The sequence below is a fragment of the Pistacia vera genome, unplaced genomic scaffold, assembly GCF_008641045.1.
Source record: "Pistacia vera cultivar Batoury unplaced genomic scaffold, PisVer_v2 Contig732, whole genome shotgun sequence".
NCBI classification, from domain to species: domain Eukaryota; kingdom Viridiplantae; phylum Streptophyta; class Magnoliopsida; order Sapindales; family Anacardiaceae; genus Pistacia; species Pistacia vera.
In genome coordinates this window covers 23,415-43,060 of record NW_022196593.1, presented here as the reverse complement: position 1 = coordinate 43,060, position 19,646 = coordinate 23,415, and the positions used below count along the sequence as shown (strand labels likewise).

Below are 19,646 nucleotides of genomic sequence, written 5' to 3'. Positions count from 1 at the left end.
CTCCATCCTTTCATTTAAAGTTTCAATGTGGTATCCATTGAGTCATCCTTTCACAAACTTCGTGTTTGTAATCAGTATTTAGAACTTCAAGTTCTAAAACGATATTTATTTATGGAACTTCAAGTCCATTTATCGTATATAAGATGGAAAATATAATAAAAGCAGATCCAACCATAAAAGTTGTATTCAACAAGCATAAATAGATTCGTCAATGAAGGTGGTATTCACAATAATAAATAGGTTTAACCATAGAGACGGAGTTTAACAATAATAAATAGATCCGACCATAAAGGCAGAATTTAACAATAATATGTAGATTCGACCATAAAGATAGAATTTGATAATAATAAATAGATTCGACCATAAAGGCGGAATTTAACAATAATAAGTAGATCCAATCATAAAGGTGAAATTTAACAATAATGAATAAATTTAGCCATGGAGATGGAATTTAATAATAAAGAATGAATCCAACCATAAAGGCAGAAACAAAGATTAAAGAACACATATAAAATCGAGGTACTTGCTTTCAATAGAGGTGCAATGTTACACTTGTTAAGCTCTTCGTACTGATAATGCAATGTAATTTTAAAGGTGCAAGTATAATAGACTAAGAATGATAGAAACTTAAGAGAGTAGAATTAGAGGAGGCTGTAATACTTCTACACTTTCTTCGTTAATTGTTATAGTAAAAATGAAGGGGAGGGAGGGTTTATATAGCCAACACCACCTCCCCCATTCACCACCTCAAATTTAAAGGCGGTGGATGGCTAATTACAACACATACTTTATAATTTCAAAATTAATTTTTTTTTTTTTTTTCTCTCATGACTAAATTCTTCATCTATTCAAAAGAGAAGTATTACTTGAGACAAAATTCTGACTCCATCATTGGCTACGGGGATTCTTTTTAGGTTTATATTTGTACAGTTCCGTGATTCAAAATAAATATATAAAAGGAAAAATTATTATAAACATATAAGGCAGGCATTAAATATGCACTTATGCAGACTTCTTGTAATATCCAATATAAAGCAGTATCTTAATGTTACTGAGTTAGTGTCGTGAATTTGTATAAATAAGGATAAGTTGACTGATTTCTTCAAGAGAATCCTACTGCTCACTGCCAAAAATTTGTTCTTGAATAACTTTATTTTACACGGCAAAAATGTTTTTGCAGTTGTCGTTGCTTGAATCAACTCACATGATCCAATTTAAAAGCCATTACAATATCGAATCTCGTGGTTTTTATATATTAAATAATACTACATTTACAAAAAGTCTATATATAATCTTTCATATAAAGTAATGTGTTAAAATATTATTAGATGAATTAATATAAAAAGTCAAATTAATAAATACATATAGAATCTTTTGGAATTTTTTTGCTCCAGTGCTACCGGGATTATCTTTACATTTGTAGAATTTCCTTTGTAAATTTAACAAGAAAATAAAAGGAAAAAATTCTTTAAAAAATAATAATAATACAAAAGACAGGCATCCGATTGATTGTTAGGATTATTTTAGAATTAGGATAAGTGTGTTAAGTCTTTTATTATTATCTTTTATAATTATATTATTATCTTATTATGATAGAATTAGGATTATCTTATTATCTCTTTATAATTAGAGTCATTTTGGGAGTCAGTAAAGTCAAGTGTAAGGCTATATAATAGCCTAAATCTAGATTGTGGGGGGGAATAAAGAATTTTGGTCAACTAATATTTCTATCTCTTGTTCTTGGAGGTCTATGTTCCTCATATAAACAGATCTTATCCCAAACCCTATCATTGATGCTCTCGTTTCCTAGTTATGCCTGAAGGCACTCGCTTGCGTCTTTTGGATGAGCAACTTGCTAAAATTATGGCCCTACAATCTACCCAGGTAGAGACTCTCACTTTTTTAACAGAGAAATTGGAAGTTTTGACAGTTGGTTTTCAAGATGTTACTTTGCAGATTTCAAATATAAACAACAAGTTCGATCAAACCTGCCAGCAAAACCAACAACCAAACCAACATTCCGGTGAATCATCTTCAGATTTGACTAGGTGAGGTGGATCGACTTCTGGGAGTTTTTTTCCCTAGTCTTTCCGTTTAGAAGTCCCTCGTTTTGATGGCACGGATCCGCGTGGATGGAGGTTTAAAGCCGAGCAATTCTTTGATTACCATAATATCTCTACTGAGCAACGATTGACGATCTCTTCCTTTCACATGGATGGGCCAGCTCTCTCCTGTTATCGTTGGATGCATTCCAATGGGCAGATCCGTTCTTGGCATTCTTTCCTACAGGATTTAGATGTTCATTTTGGGCCTTCGAAATTTGTAGATTACCAAGGGCAGTTGGCAAAACTTACTCAAATAGGTTTTGTAGTCGCTTATCAAACATAATTTGAGGAACTCTCTAATCAAGTTTCTGGCCTTCCAGGTACGTTCCTTCTAAGTTGCTTTGTATTAAGGCTCAAACCAGAAATCCGAAGGGAGTTGCAGTCCTTTCAGCCTCACACCCTCAACTATGCCATGAGTCTTGCCCGCTTACAGGAGGACAAGCTGCAGGATCTACACCTATACTTGCATTCTGTCGACCCTGTATCTTGCGATCCTAGTAAATCAACTTCTAATGTTCCTTCAGTGCAGCAGGCCCTTTTGCCTACTCCAAACAAATCGGATTCCTTGCCTGTTAAGCGACTCACAGCAACACAAATGCAAGAACGACGCAACAAAGGTTTGTGCTATAATTGCGATGAGCGCTTTCACCCTGGGCATCGCTGCACGACCAAGTTCTTTCTCCTGCTGATGGAGGAGGATGATGATGAGCACGAAGATGAACCAAGATAACTGCTGTTGATGGTGTCTTACCTTGCAACCTTGATGACAAGGTTGAGGCGAAGGGGAAGGCAATGTTAGGATTATTTTAGAATTAGGATAAGTGTGTTAAGTCTTTTATTATTATCTTTTATAATTATATTATTATCTTATTATGATAGAATTATGATTATCTTATTATTTCTTTATAATTAGAGTCCTTTTAGGACTTATTATCCCTTTATAATTAGAGTCATTTTGGGAGTCAGTAAAATCAAGTGTAAGACTATATAATAACCTAAATCTAGATTATGGGGAGGAATAAAGAATTGTGGTCAACTAATATTTCTATCTCTTGTTCTTGGAGGTCTCTGTTCCTCATATAAACAGATCCTATCCCAAACCCTATCATTGATGGTTGTTAACTGATTTCTCCATGAATCACCACCGAACAAATGTTATTGTTTCAGTACTTTGATTTGAAATAAATATAAAGAATCCCTTATACAATTTACAATGTTTTTGCATTTGTCATTGCTTGAATGGACTCACATGATACAATCTAAACGCCATTACAACATTGGATATTATGGTTAATATATAATATAAATGCAAGTGAACTGTATTCCAATTGCAAGAGAATCCTTTCTTTAAGATCCTGTAATCCAAATTGCATAAACAAAATGGAAGAGCAAACCCCCATGTGGAACCAGACACCACTCACACTCCGCCAGTTAAACCCAGCTGATTTTTGTGAGCTAAGCGGGCTTGAAGGAGGTGTTTATGTACTCAATTTTACTGGAGAGTTTCAACGCAGGTGACTTCAAAACATATATAAACTACTACCCTTTTTAATATTTCAACTGTTTTCTTTCTTTGACACTCTTGGTTTGCCTGGTGCATTCTAAAATTTGAGTAGGTTAACTCCAGAGGCTATACGAATGATTGACAAAATGCTTGATCAGGTATTTAAACACCAGCTTCTGATATTCCACTTTATTTATACTGCATAAGATCCTGATCCTGTAAATACTATTTCCAAGTGTATGTGTTTTTCGAATATTTTACTGATTGTAACAATCAGATATTGAGCCTTAAGTAATATCTAATTCGATTCGATTTAAATGCAGGTAGCTGGAGATGTGTGTGCTTGCTTTGATTACTACCAACCAGGTAACAGTTTGGACTTCTCAGTTTTATATGAAACATGAATTGATTTGCCTTGTGAAATCAGTGGAAATTCTTTTCAAAAGGTATGGATGTCAACTAACTAAAAGAATGTGATAGACAAGGAACAATTGTAAGTGTGGCCTTTAAAGTAGTTATTCTGTCTTCGTGTTGGTGGGCTAATTTATGCTGATACCTTTGGAGCCGTGGCAGGAATATTTACTACTGTTTCAAAGGCTTGTCAACAAGTTATTGACTTTTTGTATCCCAACACTAGCAATTATAACGTAAGTTTCCCAGGCAAAATCACCAACATAATCCTATATATATCATCGAAGATATCCGAAACTTTTTTTGCAAACATCAACCTTTAGATTATAGTTTATATAACAATTGCATATGTTGCAGTGGTCATGCAGTAGGAGCAGGATATGTATTTTCACTTGCTCATGACTACAGGCTCATGGTTACATCTTCATGAACGAGGTAAATCATTCCATTCCTCCACAGATTGACCATTAATGTATTGAAATTTGTTATCAATCACAACCTGAACATTACCAGGTTTTTTTGTTTATTATAGGTTGATTTGGGAATGTCATTGACACCAGGAAATATGGCTGTTCTGCATTCAAAATTGCCCGTGTCAACCTTCCAAGAAGCAGTACTTACAGGGTATTTTTCGGAGTATGAATGCAGTCATGCTCTAAATTTAAACGCTTTTTATAAAACTTGTAAAATCAAATTTATATCTCCAACAATGTTTTCAAACCGACCGATTGTCCTCAGGAAAAGATACAATGGAAAAGCTGCTGCTGCAGCTGGGATTGTTCATGCAGCCTTTCCCTCATCAATCCTTCTACAAAAGGGGATAAAGAAAGCCATGGAATACAAAGCTAGGAATTGGAACAGGAAGGCATATCAAGCTTTAAAAGTAAACACTTTCATCCATTTTATAATTCAAATTAACATATATACAAAAACAATCGTTGCAACATATGATGAGTCCTTGTTTTCTTTTTCTTTCCATTTGTTATTTTAGATGAAATGTACAAGACCACAGTACAAGAGCTTGAAAATGGAGGAGTTGGATTTGCAAGATCAGCAAATTAGATTGTGAACTCATTGAGATATGCAGCATTTCTAATTTATGTCAACATTTTCCTCATAAATAATATAAAATCAGTCGGTACATATTCAGCTTATTATTGCAGTTAGACATTATTCATTGCCGTTGTTATTTTTCTTCGCAAAATTCTTCCAAAAGCCATCGCTTCAGCCGCTTTTGTACCATGAGATAGTGCTTAAAGGAGAGCCCTTTTTATCATGGACAATTTTAGTCCTTCCTCTAGGTATAATCATGGTTCTGCAAAAGACTAAAACAATCACCAACTCTGCCAAAAACATCATAAAACTGGCCCATACAAAAATGGTTCTCCTCCAATACCAAATGATCCTTTTCAATTGAGGGAGCCGGGACTCTACAGCTAGTGATGCTGCATATATTTCAGGTATACCAGCACCGGATTTGTATTCTGCTCGCTGTTTGAGAATCACCTTCAAGCGTGCTGTAGGTTCAATTCCTTCCCTGAATTCATTCATTTTTATGTTCAGGATCTGGGATTCGGATTGGAAACCGGCAATAAGAGGAGCACTCTTCAAAATGGTTTGGAAAAAATGAATAGGTTGGCTTTTAAACTGCAGCATACATGGATTGCTTGAGCTAGCTGTGACCTTACCATTTGCAGACAGGAACTCCACTCTCACCTTCAAGCACAAAATACATGCCTTATAGTTTGAAATGGAAACAACAAGAACATGAATGAAAAGTATGACAAGCAAATTGGAAATGTGATGAAACTAACAAATAGATTAACTTGAAATCCGACAAATTTTATTAGAAAGACTGCAAGGAAAGCAAGAATGCTCAAAGAAAATCCAATGCAAATCCCTGAAGGAGAATTTACCATCTCTGACTCATCGATGTAACTGTTATACCTTGAATTGGTACCATACAATCGATCTTTTCTTGATTCAAGAACCTTGTTATCCAAGTTAGTGCATACTACTCTTTCTTTTTCCTGCAAACTATGATTAACTTGGTTTCTTTTCCTATTCCTTGCATATTCAACAGGGAAAGCCTGATAATTGTCAGGTAAATTTGATCCCTTCTCCAGGACATTTCCAGGAGAGTTAGTTTTTCTTAACTTTTGATCCTTAAACACCTTGTCAGCTCCATCCATGGCATATTTTAGCAGAAAACTTTTTAGCACATCATATAGCACAAGTGAGTTCACATTATTTCTGCAATTCAAACTTTCTTCACCAGAGACAACATGATGAATCTCACATATCTCAGCTTGATCCATGGCAAGAAAATGCAGAAATGTGACTTGGGCTAATGGATGCAGTCAGGACTAGAGTGTGGCACTTTACAAGAAAATGTTGTAACTGGGAAATTTATAGGGAGGGAAATGGGTGACATTTAGGGACTGAATTTTTCTTGGAATGCGAAAGGATTGGAAATTTCAGATTACTATCATTACTTTGGGGGCATTAACCAATGAGATATTTTGTTTCTTATCAAACGGTTGTAATTGGTTAAGATGTGACCAGGCAACAACTTTTCAAGATAAGCTGCAGTGTGACACGCAGTTCAACATTTGTTCCTGTGACATAGACATAGAGCCTAGAGCCTGGGAGTTAACGACTTTTTCTGCCCAAAAAAAATAGCTTAATGACACTTTCTCACCTTTAACTTCTAAATTATCACTTTCTCACCCAAAACAAAAACCTATTAGTAATTTTTATTATGAAGAAGGGTAGAATGGTCAAAAGGCAATTAAAAGTGAAGGCAGAAGGGTCATATTCCATTTTGGCCAGATACGTTCCCAAACCCTAACCACCGGTTTAGGTCAGTTCAGGCGGTTCGACACGATTCCAACGTCGTTGATCAGCGCAGACTCCACCCTTAGCTTCCCCCATCCTTCACTCACAAAAACCCCTCACTTTACCACCACACCAAGCACACCAATCGCCGGCCACCATTGGTTTTTTGTTCGTATGACCGTTGAGCTTCTAGGCTAGATTCCAGCCAATTTGGTTGCCAAAAATTCCACCTAAAGCCACCTGTAGTATCAGCCACACCTCTCTAAAAGCCCCATCATCCTAGACCTTGGTTGCTCATTGTTCATCGGACGTCAACCATTCAACAAAAGAACTAAACCACGGTCGTCGACGATTGGAGAACTATCACGGTCTAAATTGTTAGGGCTATTGAAGAGGGATGACTAGTGATTCGTTTGGTGGTAGAAGGTCAGATTGTGGTGGTCAGAGTCAACCGAAATCGTGCATGAAAGTTTGATTTGTGGTGGTTGGTGATTAAGGATTGAAATTTGGTGGGGTTATTTTTGTCTTTGCGATCAATATTACTGTATTTAAAGGAAATTATCAACAAAGTTTGTGTTTTGCGTGGGAATGTGGTGTGTTAAAACTTTTACGGGTGGAAAAGTGTCATTAAGGCATTTTTTGGGTGGGAAAAAGTCGTTAACTCTAAAGCCCGGTGAAGTAAACCATGTAAAGGGTGTGGTTTGATTATATATTGCGCACACACACCGAAGTAGAGCACCACAATTTTGGTCTTGGCTGCTGGGTTATAAAAAGTCCTCGCATTATGGACCTGAAAGCAAATATACTAATAAATGGATCAGTCCAGTTTGGAGCAAGCCCAGTTTGTCTATAAATCTAGTATTAGGTCCAATGTTACCCTTCCAATATTTGTAGTCCATTTTTTTAAATAAATATTCATTTAAGTTATATTACTAATTTTAATTCTCAAAATGTCAATTTATTTTTTGTTAAAGGGCATATATAATTGCTATAGATTATACAAGAGTTAACAGTCTAATATTTAATAATATGATTAAAACGTGTTCATGTTAGATTTGGTTTCTGCTTTTTAAATAAAACCTGATCTTTTGTTATCAGGTGTGCCATCCCTTGATACTGGGTTATTATAGCAAAATTCCTTTAAGACAAGGAGGATGTTGGCAGATAAATTTGAAACTATAATGATAAATACTTTTTGAGTGTTCAAATATCTGAGGAAACTGTTGATATGGAACAAAGAGATTCAACCATCAGTGGAGATATGATTTGGTTCTAAATGAAATATGTATATTGTAATTTATTCCTTTTCCTTATGGTTGAGATTATGACTTTATTGTGTAATATTTTCCTTCCTTACATGTTCATTTCTTATTGCATAGATGGATGTAAACATGTATATATATTGTGTAATATTTTCCTTCCTTACATGTTCATTTCTTATTGTATAGATGGATTTAAACATGTATATATATGAGATATCTCAATTGTCAAATCGCGTATCATATTATGTATCAAAAATCTAATTTTTTGAATCATATATCATGTATCGTATCGTATTATATGATACGCATTTTTTCAAAAAAAATTAATAAAATAATCAAAATTTTCTAAAAATTAATATTATCACCAAGATTAATTAAAGAATTTTGTGGTATTATTGGTCTTAAATTATAATATTACATAATCAAAATTAATCACAAAATTAAAAATCTATGTTATTTTCTCTCAATCATTCATATCATTTCCAAGATCAATGTCAATATATATATCTTCACTTATATTATTATTATCATGCAAAATGGACAATACATGTTCCTCTTCACTTTCTCCATGCAAAATGAGTAAATTTAGACAGGTTTTAATCAACCAGGTTGGGTGACCCGGTTCCAACCAGAAATTTTTTTGGGCCTTTCGCCCAAATTAATAAAATTATATCGATTTGTATTGATATTTTTAAAGATATGAACGAATATGTATCGTATCGTAGGATACATATCAATGTATCAAAAAGTTTATGATACACTCTCTGATACGTATTGTTGACGACCTGTATCGAATCGTATCATATATAATACGTATAAGATATTATAGGATACTAATAACCATGATCTCAAAAAATATACAAAAGCTTTTAGATCGTCTCTCTTGCCTCTCCATTATCAAACTCTGACAGAAACATCGTAATGACTTATAACAAAGAAAGCCATAGTGCTTCTACTATTTTCAAAATTCGAATAGAAAACTGTTCTGACAATCTTGTACGAAGAATACATGCCAATAAATTAATAAAACTCATAATACGAGCTACATAAATGCATTCAACTTACCCTTCTTTACAATTTTATATAAAAGAATTTCAAAGCATCAGGTCTCAAATTTTCAATGACCATTAAAGATTACTCAAGAAGCTTTCTTGATGAAGAATCCTGTACAGACACGTCCGTGGTTTGGACAGAAGTCGAGGAATCTGCCCAAGGTCCTTCGCGACTATCATGAGAGAAGGTTGTGACGCGGGTTTGGCTGTCCTGTGATAGTATCTCAAATGCTTTGAACCTCGNTTGTTCATCAGACATCAACCATTCAACAAAAGAACTAAACCACGGTCGTCGACGATTGGAGAACTATCACGGTCTAAATTGTTAGGGCTATTGAAGAGGGATGACTAGTGATTCGTTTGGTGGTAGAAGGTCAGATTGTGGTGGTCAGAGTCAACCGAAATCGTGCATGAAAGTTTGATTTGTGGTGGTTGGTGATTAAGGATTGAAATTTGGTGGGGTTATTTTTGTCTTTGCGATCAATATTACTGTATTTAAAGGAAATTATCAACAAAGTTTGTGTTTTGCGTGGGAATGTGGTGTGTTAAAACTTTTACGGGTGGAAAAGTGTCATTAAGGCATTTTTTGGGTGGGAAAAAGTCGTTAACTCTAAAGCCCGGTGAAGTAAACCATGTAAAGGGTGTGGTTTGATTATATATTGCGCACACACACCGAAGTAGAGCACCACAATTTTGGTCTTGGCTGCTGGGTTATAAAAAGTCCTCGCATTATGGACCTGAAAGCAAATATACTAATAAATGGATCAGTCCAGTTTGGAGCAAGCCCAGTTTGTCTATAAATCTAGTATTAGGTCCAATGTTACCCTTCCAATATTTGTAGTCCATTTTTTTAAATAAATATTCATTTAAGTTATATTACTAATTTTAATTCTCAAAATGTCAATTTATTTTTTGTTAAAGGGCATATATAATTGCTATAGATTATACAAGAGTTAACAGTCTAATATTTAATAATATGATTAAAACGTGTTCATGTTAGATTTGGTTTCTGCTTTTTAAATAAAACCTGATCTTTTGTTATCAGGTGTGCCATCCCTTGATACTGGGTTATTATAGCAAAATTCCTTTAAGACAAGGAGGATGTTGGCAGATAAATTTGAAACTATAATGATAAATACTTTTTGAGTGTTCAAATATCTGAGGAAACTGTTGATATGGAACAAAGAGATTCAACCATCAATGGAGATATTATTTGGTTCTAAATGAAACATGTATATTGTAATTTATTCCTTTTCCTTATGGTTGAGATTATGACTTTATTGTGTAATATTTTCCTTCCTTACATGTTCATTTCTTATTGCATAGATGGATGTAAACATGTATATATATTGTGTAATATTTTCCTTCCTTACATGTTCATTTCTTATTGTATAGATGGATTTAAACATGTATATATATGAGATATCTCAATTGTCAAATCGCGTATCATATTATGTATCAAAAATCTAATTTTTTGAATCATATATCATGTATCGTATCGTATTATATGATACGCATTTTTTCAAAAAAAATTAATAAAATAATCAAAATTTTCTAAAAATTAATATTATCACCAAGATTAATTAAAGAATTTTGTGGTATTATTGGTCTTAAATTATAATATTACATAATCAAAATTAATCACAAAATTAAAAATCTATGTTATTTTCTCTCAATCATTCATATCATTTCCAAGATCAATGTCAATATATATATCTTCACTTATATTATTATTATCATGCAAAATGGACAATACATGTTCCTCTTCACTTTCTCCATGCAAAATGAGTAAATTTAGACAGGTTTTAATCAACCAGGTTGGGTGACCCGGTTCCAACCAGAAATTTTTTTGGGCCTTTCGCCCAAATTAATAAAATTATATCGATTTGTATTGATATTTTTAAAGATATGAACGAATATGTATCGTATCGTAGGATACATATCAATGTATCAAAAAGTTTATGATACACTCTCTGATACGTATTGTTGACGACCTGTATCGAATCGTATCATATATAATACGTATAAGATATTATAGGATACTAATAACCATGATCTCAAAAAATATACAAAAGCTTTTAGATCGTCTCTCTTGCCTCTCCATTATCAAACTCTGACAGAAACATCGTAATGACTTATAACAAAGAAAGCCATAGTGCTTCTACTATTTTCAAAATTCGAATAGAAAACTGTTCTGACAATCTTGTACGAAGAATACATGCCAATAAATTAATAAAACTCATAATACGAGCTACATAAATGCATTCAACTTACCCTTCTTTACAATTTTATATAAAAGAATTTCAAAGCATCAGGTCTCAAATTTTCAATGACCATTAAAGATTACTCAAGAAGCTTTCTTGATGAAGAATCCTGTACAGACACGTCCGTGGTTTGGACAGAAGTCGAGGAATCTGCCCAAGGTCCTTCGCGACTATCATGAGAGAAGGTTGTGACGCGGGTTTGGCTGTCCTGTGATAGTATCTCAAATGCTTTGAACCTCGCATCCTGGCTGTCAGTCTTGCGCTTAATAATCGGTGCCTGGACTGCACTTTTGCCTTCTAGCATACTAACTACAGAAGACATGGGTGGCCTGAGAGTGGGAGATGAGTTGGTGCATAAAAGAGCAATGTTAAGCATGGTCATTGCCTCTTTTTTGGAGAACTTTGTACCAAGAGTTGGATCCACAAGTTCAAGAAGGTTTCCTTGCTCTTGCAGAACCAATGCCTGCAATAAGAAAAGAAAAGAAAAAATGTCAGTCACAATGTCAAAGCAAGAACTGCAAATGTAACTTCACAAAATGTCTGGAAGTGATGGATGCAGTTAATATAGATTACCCAATCGAGAAGATAAACGAACTCCTCCTTTGGCCTATAATTAGTGTTGCTCTTCCCACTGACAATCTCCAAAGCAACAACCCCAAAGCTGTACACATCTGCTTTATCAGTCAAATAACCCCTCATTGCATATTCTGGTGCCATGTACCCTCTGCAGAAGAAACAGAGATCAAAACATAAGCTTAAAACCGTTCCACTGGCCAATGAAGACTTACAGGAGCATCTAAATTTAGAGAGAAACAGAAGACTTACATTGTTCCAGCTATACGTGTGCTAATATGGGTGTTCTCTTCTTCATCAAGCTTAGCTAAACCGAAGTCAGATATCTTAGCGTTTAGATCTTTGTCAAGCAGCACATTGGTTGCCTTTATGTCTCTGTGAACAATTTTCAACCTTGATTCCTCGTGAAGATAAGCTAATCCCCTTGCAATACCTATGCATATCTTCATTCTTGTTTCCCAGTTCAAGTTGAGCAGTTGTTCTGGTTTACCTAAAATAGGAGAAAATACAAGAATTCAGTCACAGTTAATTCTAGAAATTATATAAGTCCATTAAATATCAGTGGTCCAATTACCGAAAAGTGCACGAGCAAGACTATTGTTTTCCAGGTACTCGTATATTAGCAATAACTCTTTTCCTTCAATACAACAGCCGTAAAGCTTCACAAGGTTTGGGTGCTGTAGAGCAGATATCATGCCTATCTCAGTCACAAATTCACGATTTCCTTGCTTTGATTTGGAGGAGAGCTGCTTCACAGCAATTACAGCACCATCCGCCAATGTACCCTAGAATCGAAAGAATAAAGTTTCAGAATACTGAAAACATGGCATTTCCCTAGCACTTGCCACTGTCTTACGAAGTATGAGTAAACTTGATAGTTTTAATATAAGAACCATCGTTACCTTGTAAACAGGCCCAAATCCTCCTTCACCAATCTTATTTTCAGGGTCAAAATTATGGGTAGCAGATTTAAGTTGTCTTAGAGTGAAAAAACCAGTTTGAAGATCAAGAGCACGGAGTTCTGCAACAAGAACAGAGATAAAACTTAGCCAACCATAGGAGAAAACAGTAGCTTTGCTGTGCATAATGCACAGGCATATTAATGTAAGAATGAAGCAAAAATATTTTACTACTCCAAACATAGTTTTGAATTATCAACATTACCTTTGTCTTCAAGGTCTTTTGCCCACAAGTAACCCATCTTCCATAGTATAACCAACACCACCAGTATGAGAACTACACATGAAGCAATTACGATGCCAACAATGGCTCCGACTGATAAACCCCCAGTGTCAACTTCGAAGTCTACAAGAAGAAATTAAAAAGAAGTTACAGGACAAGTTGGCAGAAAGAAAAGGGGGAAATCCTTATATAGGAGAAAAACTTACTTGGTGTCACAGTGATACCAGATATAAGAGGTCCATAGACACCTCTAGCCGGAAGGGCAGCAGTTCCTTTCCCTGCCCAGTATAAATGGATATCCAAAGTGCTGCCTCTTACTGTGACATTTTTATATTCCTTGGTGATGCCAATACCAGCGCCTCCAGCTTCCTCCATAATATTAAAGTCACTTAAAACTACCTCCCCCTATGCCAAATTGTGATTATTAGAACTTTGCAAGCTTAACTGAAAGTGGACATTCTTCCTCTTCTCAAAAACTGAAGAAATCTTTAACAAGTAGGAAACGTCAAATATTCGCTTTTCCTTTACCTGAATTGAAACATCAAATATTCGCCTTCCGAGGCTGCTGAATGTCTGATCATTCGTAAACATAATTTCAGCAAAGTGCAGTTTCACATTGTAACTGCCTTGTCGCATGCACAGGCCATAATACCTAAGTGATTGCGGTGATAGGCGTGCAGTTTTGTAGTATTCTTCACCACTCACATTCAGACGGCTTGGGCTTGATGCCAAGTAACTAATACTTTCATTGCCTGTAAAAACCCCAGTACTGCTATAAGCCCATTTTCTGCCTACCGAAGAAAAGAATGATTGGCCTTCTGTGCTGAGGTCCTCTTCATAACTGTCGCCCCCAGAACTCAAGAGACTTCCTCCACAATTAATGAACAAGGAATAGTCTGCAGGTACATCAAAAGAAGAAAAAGGTGTTAAGAAATGCTTCTGTTGGGGGTCTAGATGGTTATATCAGATGGTTATATTGCAATTCATGAAAGAACAAACTGACATGTAATTATACTTACGTGTGGCTTTTTCGGGGCAGGGAAGGTCCTTCGTCAAGCACCAAGAATTTCTACCAGTTGAAAATTTATTTTGAGTTAATCATTTATGTTTTTGTTTCAATAGAAACAAGAAAGAAAATTACAACCTTACTGATAACAAAAAAATTAAAAAAGAATAAGGAAAAAGCTTACGAGTTGCTCACAGAGGATGGAAGACTGGAGATTACATTCCTGTTAAGTGATACAAGAAAGATTTAGATACAATAGAAGAAACTACAGAATTAATTATAATAACTAAAAAAAAGCAGATTTGCACATATAAGTAACTGATATAGAAAAGTTGCTTACACTTTGCTCTGTGTGCAACTAGCTGTAAATGGCTCCGAAAAATTGTTATAAGATAAATCCCTGCAATGCCACAGAATCGATAAAAATTATTCAAAATGTAATTGACAGCTAAGTCTCACATCAGCGAGAAAAAATATGGCAAACTTACCATTTCTTGTCACCATTTAGTATCCAACCGGGAACTGCTCCAGTCAATGAGTTGTTGCCGAGGAAACTAAGAAAAAGAAAAGTATGCAAACCACTGGTAAGTTAGCGACTATATATGAAAGTGCTTATAGACAAGGGATCACTATATGTTCTTATTGACTTACACAAAATCTATGGCAGCCAAACTCTGAAGTGTTCCAGGAATTTCACCAGTCAACTGGTTGGAGCTCAAGTCTCTACAATAATAAAATAGGACCATGCAATTATAAATTAGTTAAATTTTCTTCAAACAAATCTATCAACTGTAACGCATTTTCTTATATACTGTTTCCTATCCCAAAAAGAAGGTGCAGTTTCTTATATAAGTTGATCCATCACCACAAAAAAGATTAGCAACTTACAGAAGTTTTAAAGCTGTCATATCCCCAAGATATTGTGGGATTGTACCATTAAGCAAGCAATTCCTCAGTACCCTGAGTCATAGAAATAGAGTCAATTTGTTGACAAGTTAATGCAATAAAAAAATGAGCCACATTGAATGTTATATTGCAGTAAATTAAGTCAATGTCAACTCACAATCTTTCCATTTCAGTCATATTCTGCAAATTGGGGATAGGCGAACTTGATCCTTTCAAATCAGAAATCCTCCTGAAAATGCATATAAGCATTGAAAATTGTCAACGGCTCAATCATTAAAGGATTCTCTATTTACAACAATTTGCTAATCTGAATAATGTAGTCAGTATTATGCAGGACCAAGTGCTTACAGTTCTGTTAACTTCGTCAACCGTGATATAGAGGAAGGAATAGGTCCCTCCATGGAGGTTCCCTGCATCTCACTGCAAAAGATTTAAGACAACTGAGATAACTACAACTTCTAAACAATTGCAATTTAGTTTCTTAAAGAAGAAAACTATTGGTGTATTATGGAATGCAGTTAAAAACTCACAGTTTGGTCATATTAGTCCAATTCCCAATGAAATCAGGTATCTTCCCTGTCAAGTTATTTCCATCTACCCGACTGCAAGCACAACTTTTTTATCAGAAATTTGTGAATTCAGACCACTAGAATTTCATATATTTGTGTCTCCTTAAATCACTTACAAATCTTGTAAGTTTGTCAGGTTGCCAAATGATTCTGGTATTGATCCCGCAAAATTGTTTGAAGAAAAAAGACTGTAAAAGTAAACAATGGGTTAAAATTTGAACAGAACCAAAAACGGCAGTTGCCTGATTCTTCAGAAAAAGAATATATTGGAAAATATGGACAGAAGCCTTACATTCTCCTTAAGCTCCTCACGTTTCCAAGGCTCTCAGGAATAGGTCCTTCAAATTCATTAGCTTCCAAGACCCTGGAAAATGAATCTAAATTGTCATTGATGTTTTAATTAATTCTTTCTTCATTTAAAAATAGACTCTAATGAATAACTTACAGCTCCTCCAGTGAAGAAAAATCACCAATTTCCTGGGGAAGTAAACCGCCAACACGGTTTCCTAGAACAGACCTGTAATTTACGTAAGAGTTATGAATCAGCCACCAATGAGTTATCTAAATTGTCAATAACTAAATGAATAACAAAATTGAAAAAAGCCCTCAAAGTCACAGCAAGAAAATATAAGGAATTTCTGAAACCCGGATTAAAAAAAAACAGATGAGAACTAAATTGAAGTGGGTACGAGTCTGGAGCAACTTACAAAATGGTAAGATTTTGGAGCTGAGCCAATCTTGCAGGGATTGTTCCATTGATATAGTTGCGGGCAAGATCGCTGTTTAGACAAAACCAACATCACTTAGTGCTCAATCTTAGAGAGCCATTTCATAAAGAGTGTCAATATTACACAATGATAGTTAAAGTTGTACCATTTGAGAGGACTACATATTGTTTTGGAAATAAAAAGAAAGGCATCGATTCTTTAAAATCATGTCCCAGAGGCATTAACAGAATAATATCCTAATGCAGAAAAAAGAAACATCCACTTACATTTGTCTCAGAAGAGTGAGATTTGCAAATTCTTCTGGAAAAACTCCAGCTAAATTTAGGCCCTTAAGAAAGCTATCACAACAAAAATAATAAGAAAACATATAAGTAGAAAGTACAAACAGAACAAGTCAGAATTTAACAGTGAACGTCAAAAGCATTAGAATTCATATAATATGCCACAACACTTGGTAATCAAGAACATATTGATCAAAAAAATTGATATTTGTGACCAAACAAAATGGATGGTATAATTTGGATATTATAATATCAGCTCCCATTACTTGCTAAGTAAACGCTATAACATAAATTTCAAATATATGGAAAATGGTTAAAGGGAACAAGGTCATACATGATAGTGACATGACAAACAGTATTGTTGTTCTGGGTGCAATCACAAGTGATATTGCTTCCATTTGAACCATCGTAATCAGTCCATTCATGGTCAGTGCAAGAAGTTGAGTTCGCTCGAATATTTTTAACCTGCAGTTTTGAGAAAATTGCTTGGAGAGCACTCACTGTTACAGACAAATCAGAGATTAGGTATTTAGTAAAAAAAAAAAATTACTGGTTTATCAGCATTGATACTAAATTGAATCAAGAGTAAATCAAAACAGAAATGCTAAAGCTATCAGTTTCAATATTTGACCACGTCAAAGATAATACAAATGGTCAAAAAGTGTCAATAAATAAGTTTGAAGATCAACAAAATCATTCTTGCCCTTTGTGTCTCAATCAAGCTTAATTAATTCCAGCCTCTAATGTTTAAAAAACTTTTCCCAGGTTTGGGTACTACATACTTTTTTCTGCTTTTGCCAACTAAAAAACTGTGTCAAGAAATGGCAGCGAGGCAACTTGCTCCATAACTTGGAGAGACACAGTAAATTTGCTAATCAGAGTAAAAAGCAGAAACAGTAATCTCAAATGGGTCATGAACATTTCCAGGAATTAATCAGAGCTTCGTCGAAATTCAATAAATGTCACAGTCTTACAATTACAGAAACAAATCATAATCCAACTGGCAAGAAAAACAGAGAACAAGTTTTGTTTGTGTTGTGGGAAATCAAAATTCTTGGATAGTTAATGCATTTCACAGAATCAAATTAATGTCTCGGACATACACTGTTACCAAATTTCCCCATGTGAACCAACACAGAATTAAATATTTCATGAAGGAACAAAGCCAAAATTAGTTAAATATTTCATCTCTTTGATAGCTAAGTTTTCCTTCTTTTATCATCATACAAATAATGCTCACAAAAATGACAATTTTACACGCAATCACATGGAAAAGCAATTAATTTTGTTTAGAACAATAATTGAGACAATCAGAGAGTTTTCAAACAATGGAATTACTTTTATATCTACTTTTTAATAAAATATTTGGTGGGTTTTTTTTTTTATAGGAATATTTATTTAAAGGGACCATTATAGTGATGGTCCGCATTATTGATTCAAAGTTCAAAATAAATAAATAAATAAAACACAAAAAAACTAGTTACTATTTATAGAGAAAGAAAAGAAAATTTTAAGTAAAATATTCAAAATGGCTTCTTACACTAATTATTTTCCCAGAAAAGTGAAATTCTCCGATCCCCACATTTTCTCGAGAACCAAACAAACAACAAGAAAAATAAATAAATAGAAAGCAAATAGGAGAGAGATTTGACCATGAACAATAATAATCCTAGTAAATGAAATATTGAGAGAGAAAGAGATTCTTTCCTAGGTGGAATTTAGAAAAAAGAAAGAAAGTAAGTCAAAGCTTCAACCATTTTTTTTTTTTTTTTTCTTTTTCTTCATTTCTTAGTTTCTTGCCAGCCAAACAGAATAATTCCCACAGCAATTGTCAAAAACAGAACAAAAACACCTACTGAAGAACATACCCAGAAACTAAAATCAATCACAAAAAGCATACGAAGAAACCAAAGAGAAAGAAAACATTGAACAGAAATATTCAAATTGTTTTCTCACACGACTTGTTTTCCCAGAATAAGAAAAATTCTCAAATGGCTTACATTTTCTCGCCAACCAAACATCAAACAATCAATCATAGTAAATTACTGACAGAGAAAGAGATTATTTCTAGGTCCACCTATGATAACAAAAATTCAAAAGCTTCAATCTTTCGTTTTAATAAACTTCCTTAAGATTCTTTCCAACCAAACAGAAGAATTCTCACAACAAATGTCAAAAACAGGACAAAAGCACTCACTGAAATCATACCCAGAAACTAAAATCAGTAACTTTCTAATCCCATTAACAAATTTATACAAATAAAAACATAAGACTACAAATTTCTTCAATTTCCCTTAAAATTCCCGGTAACCAAACAGAAAACGCTCTTCCACAAACATGTCCAAGTAAACAGAACAAAAACACTCACAAAAGATATACCCAGAAACTAAAATCAGTAACTCCGAATCCCCTTTACAAATTTATACACAAAATAAAAACATAAGACTACAATTTAGTTCTGTTTTCTTATCATAGGCAACCAAACAGAAAACGCTCTTTCACAAGCAGGTTCAAGTAAACAGAAACAATAACAAAAACAAAACTTAATGTTTTCCCAGATACTAAGAACTATTAACTGTTAAAGTGAGTTCATTGTAGTGAAATTTACCTTCTTCGTCAGGCAAAAGCTGAGCGTGTGATCCAAAGTTCACACAGCAGTTGAGAACCAAAAATCCAAAAACAAAAACAGAAACAGCCTTGGTCATTGAAAGACCAAACCTCATTTTCGTTCTGCAACAAAACTTATCTCCTCTCCCTTCTTCGTTTCGGCCAAATTTCCCTCAAGCCAAACAGCAAAATGACAAGCAATTTGGAGACAGAAACGACACTTCTAATACAAAGAGAGTGGAGTGGTTGAAAGAAAGAAGAAGGAATTTGAAGATAACAGGAAACCAAGGCTCGTTTTTGCTCTTATCGTTTTGGTTTTTTGCATGTGGTCAAACCGCAACTTCAAACTTGTCAGCAA

The 19,646-nt window shown here is 34.4% G+C and overlaps 2 protein-coding genes across 2 annotated transcripts; both read right to left on the bottom strand.

Moving 5' to 3' along the window:
* Positions 1-11,515: 11,515 nt before the first annotated feature.
* Positions 11,516-12,153, bottom strand: LOC116115137 (probable LRR receptor-like serine/threonine-protein kinase At1g53430). Its single transcript, XM_031401290.1, has 2 exons — positions 12,010-12,153; positions 11,516-11,899 (listed from the first exon to the last, which is right to left on the bottom strand). The coding sequence occupies exons 1-2, from the start codon at positions 12,151-12,153 to the stop codon at positions 11,516-11,518; spliced, it is 528 nt and encodes a 175-aa protein (XP_031257150.1).
* Positions 12,154-12,257: 104 nt separating this feature from the next.
* On the bottom strand, positions 12,258-19,425 carry LOC116115144 (probable LRR receptor-like serine/threonine-protein kinase At1g53430). Its single transcript, XM_031401300.1, has 22 exons — positions 19,290-19,425; positions 17,016-17,181; positions 16,667-16,738; positions 16,380-16,451; positions 16,118-16,189; positions 15,965-16,036; positions 15,789-15,860; positions 15,634-15,705; positions 15,452-15,523; positions 15,261-15,332; positions 15,086-15,157; positions 14,849-14,920; positions 14,686-14,751; positions 14,538-14,597; positions 14,382-14,420; positions 14,211-14,260; positions 13,720-14,087; positions 13,398-13,596; positions 13,174-13,314; positions 12,912-13,030; positions 12,584-12,794; positions 12,258-12,499 (listed from the first exon to the last, which is right to left on the bottom strand). Exons 1-22 carry the CDS (start codon positions 19,402-19,404, stop codon positions 12,258-12,260), a joined length of 2,496 nt encoding a protein of 831 aa, XP_031257160.1. The 5' UTR covers positions 19,405-19,425.
* Between the last annotated feature and the right edge of the window lie 221 nt (positions 19,426-19,646).

What these genes read in the sequence shown, in the direction of transcription:
- LOC116115144 (XM_031401300.1), bottom strand. Translation starts at nt 19,404, where the DNA reads ATGAGGTTTGGTCTTTCAATGACCAAGGCTGTTTCTGTTTTTGTTTTT. An exon ending in TGGTATCACTGTGACACCAA is followed by an intron (nt 13,315 to 13,397) that starts GTAAGTTTTTCT and finishes TTCTTCTTGTAG; the next exon opens with ACTTCGAAGTTGACACTGGG. An exon ending in GATTTGGGCCTGTTTACAAG is followed by an intron (nt 12,795 to 12,911) that starts GTAACGATGGTT and finishes TTTCGATTCTAG; the next exon opens with GGTACATTGGCGGATGGTGC.
- LOC116115137 (XM_031401290.1), bottom strand. Translation starts at nt 12,153, where the DNA reads ATGGCACCAGAATATGCAATGAGGGGTTATTTGACTGATAAAGCAGAT. An exon ending in TCGTTTATCTTCTCGATTGG is followed by an intron (nt 11,900 to 12,009) that starts GTAATCTATATT and finishes TTCTTATTGCAG; the next exon opens with GCATTGGTTCTGCAAGAGCA.